Raw genomic sequence first — 10566 nt, 5'->3', positions numbered from 1 at the left:
AGAGGCCAGGCTGAGGCCAGGCAGGCAGTCACGGATCTGGGTCCTGGCTTGGCCACTTTCTAGCTGTGGGACTTGGCGCCTGTGCCTTAATCTCTCTGTAAACAGAAACGGTAACCCCTCCCCGCCCCCACCCCGTTACTGTGAGCATTAAATAGCAAAAGCTTCTGGTTAGTTAATAGATAGTTATTAGCAGCAGCAGCACAGTGAAGGGCACAGTGGGCACTTGGTAATAGTGGCCCTTCTGTCACAGCCAGCACTCCGGGACCCCGAGTCCCCTTCCCGCCCCCGGCTCCTGACTATCCACAAACGAGGTTCCAAAGCCTCCATCCAGCATCTTCCCTGTCAGGGCAGCCCCAACCTCTTGCTCCAGCCCTCTGCAACCCCTTCTCCAGCCCCTCACTCAGGTCCCTGCTTCCTGACAGCCTCGCCTGTGCTCAGCCTCCCCCCTGCCCAGAGCACCCTCCCCTTCCTGTAGGGAGTTCCCACGCAAGCCTCCCTCACTCTCGCGCCTGCTTGGGAGACCAGCTCTGCAGCCCTTGATGATTCTCTGATCCTGGTGCCCAGGAAACCGTGTTGTCATTCGGTAATCAGGTCTGTCGTCCACTAGACTGTGCCTTCCACCGGGCAGGGAACCAAGTCCGATCGTCTCTGTGTCCCCAGAGCTCACGTGGCGTGGAGTCCAGCCTGGAGTGGGTACCAGCAGATGCCGGCCCCGGCCTGCTGCCCACCCCTCACTCATGCAGGGGCTGGCGGCACCGCACGCATGCCGGACACGCGGGATCTGTGAGGGCAGGCTGAGCAGCGAGATTTATAGAGGAACCCAGGGCAGCAGCGGGGTATCTGGAGCTGGGTCGGCAGGCTCAGGGCACGGCCAGCCTAAGCTGGGGGTCAGGAACCCACGGCCCCTTCACGCCCCCAGGGACACAGTGTAGGCGGCATGATGTGGGACACCCCAGGAAGGGCCAGGGCACAGGGATGGGCTTCCCTCCATCAGCCCGGGACAGAGCTGGTGCTGAGGGCCCCGTCATTCCGACCGGGGTAGGGGTTTCAGGGACCAGAGTTAAGAGGGGAGGAGCACAGCCCATCCATCCAACATGTCCATCTGGTGTGGCTATGTGCCAGCGGGTAGAGTCCCACATGCAGAGCTCCCTCTGGGCTGCAGGAGGTGGGGGATCTAGGTGGGCAGGCGGGCGTGGCAGCCGGGGCCCCCAGGGAGCCTAGTCCAGCGGCCCCTGGAAAATGAGCCGGACGCAGCCATGCTCGCCGGTGAGCCAGGCCCCACAAAAGGGGCAGGCAGCATGGAAAGCGTGGGTGCCGTGGGGCAGCGGCGTCTGGGCCCAGTAGCGGGCAGTCTTCTCCGAACACACATGGCCACAAGGTGCAAAGGCATGGCTCGGCGGCCCAGGGTCCAGACAGAGGCCTGCCTCCTGGCCAAGCCACAGGGGGACGTAGGGCCCCACGAGGCGACAGAGAGGACACTCGCGCTCCTGGGGGCCCCGCTCTCTCCTACAGCCCCAGCCGTGGTAGCCGTGGACGTGGCCACACCGGACGTAGACCCAGGGCTGCTGCTTGTCGGGTGCTGTGCGGCCCCGGGCCGGACTCGGGAAGGCCAGGGTGCTGAGGCCCACGGGGCACTGGGGCCGTGCCGCGTTCGCCTCCTGCCGCTGGGCCTCCAGCTGCTTCAGCGTGGGGGCCCTCAGCAGCCCTGCCGGCGTGCGCCACAGCAGAGTGGCCCCACACAGGTCAATGAGGGAGCCGTCCTGCAGCACGTTGGACTCATTTTCCACCTGCCAGAGACAGCAGAAGGGCCTTACTGCTCAAGATGCCGCTCAAACCCTGGCCGTTGGGCGGCCATCCCCTCAGCCAAGCCACCTGTCCATCCCACCAAACCTCCCTGGAGAACACACCCTGCACAGGGGGGCCAGCTAGGCCAGAGGAGACAGCGGGGCGGGGGCAGGGCTGGGGCAGACTAGCGGTGAGGATGGAGGCAGAGCAGCCAGGAGCGCTGAGAAGCCACACAGGAGGGCAAGTCAAAGTCCAGGCATGCATTGTCCCTCACAGTGGAGCGGGGACTTAGTCATGTCAGTGGTCAAATCAGGAGATCTGGACCAAAATAAAGTTTCCCCCCAGGCTCTCCCCTAAGGGCACAAGTGGGAAACTCTTCAATCTGAAACTTGGGGACTCGGCCCAAGGCAGCTGTCCTCTTGGCTGTGGCTAAAAACAAGGACTCTAGAGCTAGCCTGTCTGGGTGTGAATTCTGGCTTCACTGTCTATAACTCGGCATCTGTGGTGGAGTTACTGAACCTCTCTGCGTCTTCATTTCCTTATCCTCAGGCTGGATGCTACTTCCCATACTTCCCATTATCTCAAGTGGTTCTCAGGAAGCAATCACTGTAAATGCTTAGAACGGAACCTGGAACGTCGTGGATACTCCGCAAGCGGGTGCTAGTGAAATTTACATGCACAGTGTTTTTAAAAGTAACGTTTTCCCAGATCTCCTGGTAGAACTGATGCTCTGGAAAGAGAAGCCCTGCTCTTCCCTGCGATTTTGCCTCCACGGGCCCGATGTGCTCACACGCTGAAGAGCTCTGCCTCATGGCCCATTTGACGAGCTTGGCCCCGTGACCTTGGGCTGGCCCCTACCTCTCTCTAGGACTCTCTCGCAGCTCTGAACCTGGGTTCTCTCATCTGTGCCACGTGGAGCCTTCACTGTCCCCTCAGTCAGAACTCCTCTAAGGGCCCTTCCGGCGAGGCGAGGATAATAAGGCTAAATCCTTCTGAACGTGAGAGACACCTTACAGACTGCCAACACTTTAGGCTATAATCCGCTCACACATGGGCCAAGTGTCAGCCTCGTGAGAGGCTGTGATTCCTCCCTAAAGCCACCAGGTACTGCAGCATTCACGTCTGCTCTAACACACGCCACCCCAGGGGCCTCCAGCAGCACATGGGCTACGTTCTGGAGATTACGGTCTGGCCCTTTCTGTGGGGCAAGTGGGGCACGGCCCCTAGATGGAGCCTGTTGGGGCTCCTTTGGATAGGAGGGGAGGAGATCAGGGGGAAGGGCCCGGCAGGGATGGGGGGAGAGGGTGGGCAGGGAGCAGGCCGCCTACCAGCTTCCCTCGCTGCTGTGCAGAGCGGCTGTCCCTCAGAGTGTACACGTTCCCACAGACGGATATCTCCCTCCAGACACCCGGGGCTGAGTCCTCCGAGAAGCCGCCTGCTGGGTGCATCACCAGGACCCCATTGGTGGTTAAGCCGTCCATCAGGCCGTCGGGGGTCCGCCACTTGGCCGCCCGCTCCTGAGACCACACGTGGGATCAGATCCTATTTCCGAGTGGCCCCCCTCCAGCCAGCTGTGAGCCAGGGATGCTGCCCTTCTACCCTCACGGTCAGAGGCGACCCAGAGAGGACTGGAATGGACACTGCACAGCCGGAACTCTCAGAGCCTCTCAGTGCTCATTTGTTAAGTGGCATCACCGGTCCCAGCACAGGTCCTGGTTAGGATGGCTGCCGGCTGGTCCATCACCCAGGGCACTGCCCCTCCCTACCCGACCCTTCTACTCACTCTCAGATGACATCCCAGTCCCTGCCTGGGGGGCTCACTCACTCCAAGGAAGATGTTGCTGGAGGCATCAAAGCCAGCGGCATAGATGCGGGCAGTATAGGGCGGCCGGCGGTCACACAGGATGCGGCAGGCGTAGCGGGAGATGGTGCTCTGGGCTGAGGGGCCCTCGGCAGCCCCTCCCCCGGGGGATGTGTCTGTTACCACAAAGTCGATCATGTTCTCTGTGGAGCGGCCGATCTGGGACGAAGAGGGGAGCAAGCCCAGATATGCTATGTGTGCAGGTCAGTCCCAAGGGTTTCCCCCAACCTCCGCCAGCCCGGGTTCCCGGCAGCTGCTCTGTAAGCAGGGTCACCAAACAACGAGGAGGGAGCAGTAACATCCCAGCTCCCCAGGCCCTCTGGGCTCTCAGCTGGCGTCTCCAAATCCAGTCACTGGGGCCTGGGGCTTCTCTGTCTCCCCTACTTAATAAACACGAGTTGATTTTTTTTCTTTTTTTGAATGATCAGTGGAAAGGTGACACCCAGTCTGGAAGTGAATTTTTTGTAGGTACTAGATACCAAGCCCCGCGCTTCACGTGCAGTATCTCGGCTGATCTGCCTGATAGTCCATGGAGTGGTATGTTATGGGCCCACTGTAGAGAGGAGGAAACTGAGGCCCAGAGCGAGTGAGTGACTCTTGCCCAAAGTCACCCAGCTGGTAAGTGATGGAGCTGGGATCTGCCCCAGGCAGTGTGACTCTCATGTCACACTCTGAACCCCTAAGCTGCCTGTGGCCTGGGTGTCTGGTCTTGGGTTTTTTAAATTTTGATGTGGCCACCGATTTGCTGTGTGACTCCAGGAAGTGAACAGCCTTCCCTGGACATCCTGCTTCTTCATCTGGAGCATAGTCGACTGTACTGGGGGCCCCCAGAGCAACTTCACCAGGGCCCTGGTCTTCCAAGTTCACCCTGGAATACCCGCAGAGCTGGACCTCGAGGCCTGGTGGCCCAGTGACCAAGAGGCATGCAGAAGGGCCTGAGCATACCTGGAACATGTCCGTATCACTGTCATGTGTGTACTCAACGATGACCGAGTGGCTCCGGGACAGCGTGTACGAGATGCTGTGCTGGCCGCGGTTACTCAGTGCCTGGTGGGGAGAAAGGAGAAGTCATTTCCCAGGGCATGTGGCCAGAAGAAGTGTGGGCCTTGGAGCCAGAGGCTAGAACCCAAGGCCTGCTGACCAATCCCAGCAAGGGGCCTGCTCTACCTTCACCAAGGAAGTGCTGTGTGGCTGGCACTATATGCAGGTTACCTTACTTGACCCCTACAGCCACCCCAAGAAGGAGGCATCGTTATCATTCCCATTTTATAGCAGAGGGAACTGCAGCTCAGAGAGGAGAAGAAGCTGGCCTAAAGACACACAGCTAGACACAGGAGAGCTTGTATCTTAACCCCAGTGCTCTGAAGCCAAAGGCTTTTCCTTTGCCATTGCTGTGTGACTGTCATGCCCCTCCTCTGAGCCGTGGCTGCCTCAAAATGATGCTGACCGTTTCCATTCAATGGCTGGGGTCTGGTCATCCAAGAAATATTTTGTGAATTGTTACTACGGTGCACTACAAGGGATCCCTCCCCCGCACCATTTCTCTGGCAGCCCAAGGCCATGAGTGAGTGAAGACACAAGGCGGCTCCCCTGCTCCAGTGCCGTCGCGTGGGGGTAGGACCCAGAAGGCCGAAGACCTGGGACTTGGGCAGAGAGCACAGGACCTTTGTCCAGGTCCACTGGGATAAGCTGCTTGCCTTGGAGACGAGCGGTGTGGAAATGTGGTGCATAACGTCGGGCTTCACGCCATTGGCATGGGGCCGGCGGCTCAGCGCCAGGCGGCTTCTCCGGCGGCCCTTGTCCCCACTTGCCAGACACCCGTTGTAGCTGTGGGTGTAGGGGGTTAAAAAGAAGGGGTTGCCGGGAGAAAGAAAGAGAGAGAGAGAGAGAGAAAGTGAGCACCTGAGCGATTTGGAGGAACTGCCAACTTCTGGGCAGTCTACCTTCATAAACAAGCTCTAGACCCAGCGGAAACTAGGAGACCATACCCTACCAGTCTGCGTTTGGGGAGAAGGATGAAGGGCAGAATATCTTCAAAAGGTCTTTTATTCAATTATCCAGTTTCCTGGACACCTGACTGGTCAGCTGCTGGGTGCTGGAGTGCCACAGGGGGCACACCGCAGGTCAGTTCTGTCTCCTTGGTGGCAGGGAAGGGGTGTCCTGAGCTTTTCAAGGAAGCTGGGCACGAACTGTATACCACAGGCCCAGAGGCAGGAGAAGGGAATTCTCAGATCAGGTTTCGGAGAGGGGGAACACCTTTACTCGGCCTTGAAGAACGGGAAGGAATTCACCTTTACTGCAAACTTACATTTACGACACCACAAGTACGAATGGAAACCAGAATGAAAGAAACAGACAGACCCATAATGCCACCAGCTCCATATATCCTTACATGTCAAACTTCTACCTTCCTTCCAGCTTTTATCCAGAGGGAGTGACTGTGGAAGGCAAAGATGGGGTGAGTCACAGCCTTGATCACTGCCATGGACGGGAGCCTCCTGTGTTCCTGGAGTTTCACGTTATTAATTACCTAATGGAATCTGTGCAATGTCCTGCCAGGCAAGTATCTTTCTTCCCATTTTACAGATAAGGAAAATTGAGGCTCAGGGAGGTAAATTGACCTGCCTGAGGTCCCAGGCTAGTAAGTGAAAAAGTCAGAGATTTGAACTCGGGTCTGTCTGACTCCGGCCTCTCTTGCAGAAGTCCTTCCAGAGGGAAGGCTCGCCCCAAGCGAAGGGCCTGAGACTGGCAGGGTTTGGTGAGATCAGGGAGTGGTGACTTGGGTGTTCAGCTGAAGTCGAGGCAGGTGAAGCTGGGGGAAGGGCTCTGAACACCAAGCTTAGGAGTCTGGACTTTATTCGGTGAGACTAGGGAGCTACAGAAGGTTTTGGAGCTAGGAGTGCCAGGATGAAGAGGTGCCAAATACAGACAAAGACCACTTGATTCAGAGTTTTCTTGTGGGCTTGTTAAAATGTAGATTCCCTGGCTCCACCCATGAAGACTCTGATTCTGTAGGTTTGGGATGGGAGTGTCAGGGGGTCTTTTCAGTGTGCTCTCCAGGTGGCTCTATCCAGCGTGGGGCTTCATTGCTCTAGCAAGCATAAACCACAGCAAAGAGGGCCTCTACCCTTAGGTCTTCACTCTCCCTCATCAGTGGCCTCGCCCTCAACTGAAAGTCTGCCCTTCCTTTGGGACACCCAGCAGCTGTTTTTCTCACGCAAGCAGCCCTGACAGGGGCAAAATCACTTTTGCCTTCCTAAACTCTTCCCACTTAGGGGGTGTGGGCCAGTTCTGGACACAGGCTCGGGACTCACAGATGGGCCTGGCTTCAATCCTGGCTCTTCCACTTATCACATAACCTCTGTAAAATGGTGCTAATTAATCGGGACCTACCTCGCAGGTTCATTGTGAGAACTAAATGAGATAAAGCATTTGAAAATGCTTGGCACAGCGTCTGACATATACAGATTGCAAGCCCTTGATAAATGTTAACTTATTAGGAAAAAGCACATGACGTGTACATGTCAGCACACGGTAGCCACTATTATTTCTAAATAATCATAATGATAGCATAGCTCATCAAATATCTTCTTCCAGGCAGATGGCAGAGAGAGAGGCCAAAAGGAAGTGTGGATGGGGGAGGAGGAAGAGGGATCTGCGCCTGGGGGCAGCGCTAAGTGGGTGGTGCAAGGCTCCTGGTCAGGGGGAGACCACGAAGGGAATGAGGTCTCCCCAGCCACCAGCTCATATCGCTTCCCTCCTCCTGGCCTCGGTTTTCTCATCTGTAGCATGAGGGTCAGCTGTGGCTTAGTCAAAGTGCACTCGACCTGGAGTGAGAAAGACCTAGGTCCGAATCCCAGCCTTGCCACTTACCAGCTGTGTGCCCTTGGACCAGTCACTTCCCCTCTCTGAGCCTCGGTTTCCTCACCTCCTTCCTCACAGCATCTTTGTGAAGATTGAAATGAAATAATGTCCATGAAAGGGCTTGGCACAAGCCTGCCTCCCAGAACACCTGATATGTGCCAGGCACTGTCCTACGTGCTTTACAGAAATCTCCTCCTTCATTCCTCTGACAACCCTCTGAGGTATCGTTATCGTCCCTACTTGTAAGATGGGGAAATGGAGGCACAGGGAAGTTAAGCAACTTGCAGAGGCAGGATTTGAACCAAGCATTTTTGCTGGAGAACCAGAGTTCTTCACGCCAGCCTACATCTGCTAGGTGCTTTTGAAAGGCAGATGGTGCTGCTTTTTTTCTGATCAGAAACTTAGGTGGGCAGTAAGAGATTTCTCAGTAATTTATAAAAAATGGGAAGATAAATTAACAAGAATAGAGGTGGGTTTGATCAACTCTGTCTCTCAGTTGGGAAGGTGACGAGGGACAAACAGCAGAAGGTCATACGTGGGGAGAGCTGGGGCCCTTGGTCTGTTGCCCTGGGGGTGCCTGGTGCCCTGCCCCACCTGGACCAGGGTCGCTCACCCCAGGACGATGAGTTCGCCATACTTGATGGGCTCCTCGCCTGGCTGTGCATCTTCACCAGGAGAAGAGAGGACACAAGAGCCCTGGGTCCCTGGACGCCGGAGGTCTGAGGTTCGGGGAGACCCCACTTCAGGGTTTCCTTCTAGCACCATTCTGGGCAGAGTGGGAGAGGAGAAAAAGAATTTTGCAACCTCCCATCCCAACCCCCCTCAATGCCAGCTCAGGCCTGCTGCAGGGCCACCTAGGCTAAGTGACCTTTCACCACCTCTGTTGCTATGGCAACTGCTCCACCTCTGCCTCCTTTAAACTGTCCCGGGGTTGCCAGGATACCGGGGAAGGGAACCCGGTGGGATGGAACCAAGGGGAGAGGGCCCCCCATTCAGAGAGTCAGGATCTTTGGTGGGGCCATAGGGGTGGACCAACACGGGGAGGCAAGAGGCTTCTTTTTGGCCAGGACACCAACCAGTCTGGGATCTGCTTGGAAGAGGGACACCTCAGGAGTTGGAGGACCCTTATTCCTCATCTTAGACTTAGTTGCTGGGTTGGCTCTTGGCCCAGTGGCCTCCGAGTAACCCTTCTGGGGGGTCTTTGGAATCTATTTATCCATCTTAATCATTCAGATCCTTTGCAGGTCTAGGCCTCCTGTCTGTCTATCTTTTTTCTCAATGACTCTCTGCCCTCCTGGGCTGTCCTTTTTCCGCCGTCTCTCTCCTCACCCTCCTCCCCATCTCCGTCTGTCTGGCCACCTTCCTCTCCCCATCCATCTGCCTCAGTCTCCCCACCTTGGCCTCACCGGGGCGGGCAGGCCTCTGGACCCCTCCCGGGTGCGCGCCCCCTCCCTCCCTCAGGTGTCTGTCTGCAGTCCCAGGGCCGCCCGGGTCTCTGGAGGCCTGTGGGGGCGGCGCTCCCCCCTCCGGCTGGGGCTGCAGCAGAGCCCGTCTCCGCAGGAAGCCTGTTTGGAAAACATCCCCGCGCAGGAGGGACTGCGCCCCGCGCTGGGGGCAGGCACAATGACGGCCCAGCGCATACGCAGATACACACCCGGCGGCCCCTCGCCACAAACACGCGCGCGCACGCACACAGTCCCGCACACCCCGAGTCCCGCAGGCAGTGCCCGGACGGGGGCCGAGCCCACCCGGGACCCGAGAGCGCGCAAACAGCACCCCGGCGGCGGCCCTCGGACCCACTCCCCCTGCCGCCCCCAGACACGCAAACACGCCCCCCGCGCCCGCCGAAGCCCGCCCGGCGCAGCCCCCGCCCCCTCCGCCCCGGCGGTCTCACCTGGCCGCGCTCCCGGTCCCGCTCGGCGCCTCTCCCTTCGCGCCTCGCCCCTGCTTGGCCCCGGGGCCGCTGCTGCGGGATGGGCCCGGCCCGCGGCGGCTCCGCGCTGCCTCGTCACGGGGACACCCGGGGCCGGGGGAGGGGGCGAATGCGAACCGCCACACTCCGCCCCCTGTCCCGATGCCCCGCCCCGTTGGGCCCGCCCCCAGAAGCCCCGCCCCACCCTAGACCCCGCCCCCTGCGGCGAAGCTTAACGCGGGTCTACAGAGCCCCGCCCCTCTAGGGAGACCACGCCCCCTCCCCCACCCCGCCCCAGGCTCTGGAAAGCCCGGCCCACCACTCCGCGTCAGGAACTCCCTAGCCAGTCTTCACTGGTTCGGGGACTCCCCGGTATCTTTGAGATCCATCCCCGGGTTCTGGCTCCCCAGACCCCGCCCTCATTTCTGGGGACTTACGGGTTCTCCCAGAGACACGTGCACCCCCCCCCACACACACACCGCAAGCCGGAGACTTCGCCCTGGGCGCGAGGCCCCTCTTCCCACCTTTGGCTGCGGGACTCTCCACCTCCTGCCCAAGACCCCGCCTCCCAAATGGGAACCCGTGGAATTAGAGGAGAGAAGCGAGGGCTGAAGGAGAGGAGGAAAATACTAGAGGAATCGGAGGAGAGGGTTGTCCGTTAGCAGGAAGGACGAGGAAGAATGCTGCTATTGACTCGACTTGAAGACCTGTCTTCAGCCTAGCTCAGTCACTTTCTCGCGGGGTGACCTCTGGACCCGGGGTGTCCGGGAACACCTCCCTCCTTCCCTCTAGCACACACACACTACCGGAGAAGCCAAAAAGAGGATGGAGACCTTGGGGAGCACGCAGCTCCTTCCGGTCCTGCAAGAGATCTCTCAGTCTATGCCAGGTGCCATGTTCTGTGATTTGAGCGCAATAAGACTTGATTTCTGGGAGGCAGGCACGATAATCCCCCATTTTACAGATGAGGAAACAGAGTTGTACAAACTTAACTTGGAACATGGTTATCTTGCTAGAAAAGGAACAGGAGTAGATCTCAGCTGTGTGACTCCAAAATCTGGCCTCTTAACCTCTATACCTTGTTGTTATGATGAGGAATGACAGGATGGGGTTCAGAGGTACTGAGCAGGAGAGACTCAGAAAT

At 58.2% G+C, this 10566-nt stretch overlaps 1 protein-coding gene across 3 annotated transcripts; it reads right to left on the bottom strand.

The window, feature by feature from the left end:
- Positions 1-782: 782 nt before the first annotated feature.
- PELI3 (pellino E3 ubiquitin protein ligase family member 3) lies at positions 783-9593 on the bottom strand. 3 transcript variants are annotated; one of them, XM_004759428.3, is made up of 8 exons: positions 9405-9593; positions 8124-8276; positions 7520-7591; positions 5344-5473; positions 4592-4693; positions 3611-3805; positions 3114-3302; positions 783-1787 (listed from the first exon to the last, which is right to left on the bottom strand). In XM_004759428.3, the coding sequence occupies exons 2-8, from the start codon at positions 8273-8275 to the stop codon at positions 1218-1220; spliced, it is 1410 nt and encodes a 469-aa protein (XP_004759485.1). In that variant the 5' UTR covers position 8276; positions 9405-9593; the 3' UTR covers positions 783-1217. The 3 variants fall into 3 exon arrangements, with proteins under 3 accessions (XP_004759485.1, XP_004759486.1, XP_004759487.1); XM_004759429.3 differs by lacking the exon at positions 7520-7591; XM_004759430.3 differs by lacking the exons at positions 7520-7591; positions 8124-8276; positions 9405-9593 and adding an exon at positions 6039-6062.
- Positions 9594-10566: the final 973 nt, after the last annotated feature.

This window comes from Mustela putorius, unplaced genomic scaffold (genome assembly GCF_011764305.1).
Source record: "Mustela putorius furo isolate JIRA1106 unplaced genomic scaffold, ASM1176430v1.1 tig00000127_pilon_pilon_pilon, whole genome shotgun sequence".
NCBI classification, from domain to species: domain Eukaryota; kingdom Metazoa; phylum Chordata; class Mammalia; order Carnivora; family Mustelidae; genus Mustela; species Mustela putorius.
The sequence above is the reverse complement of the archived record's forward strand: the minus strand, read 5'-3'. Positions and strand labels throughout refer to the sequence as shown.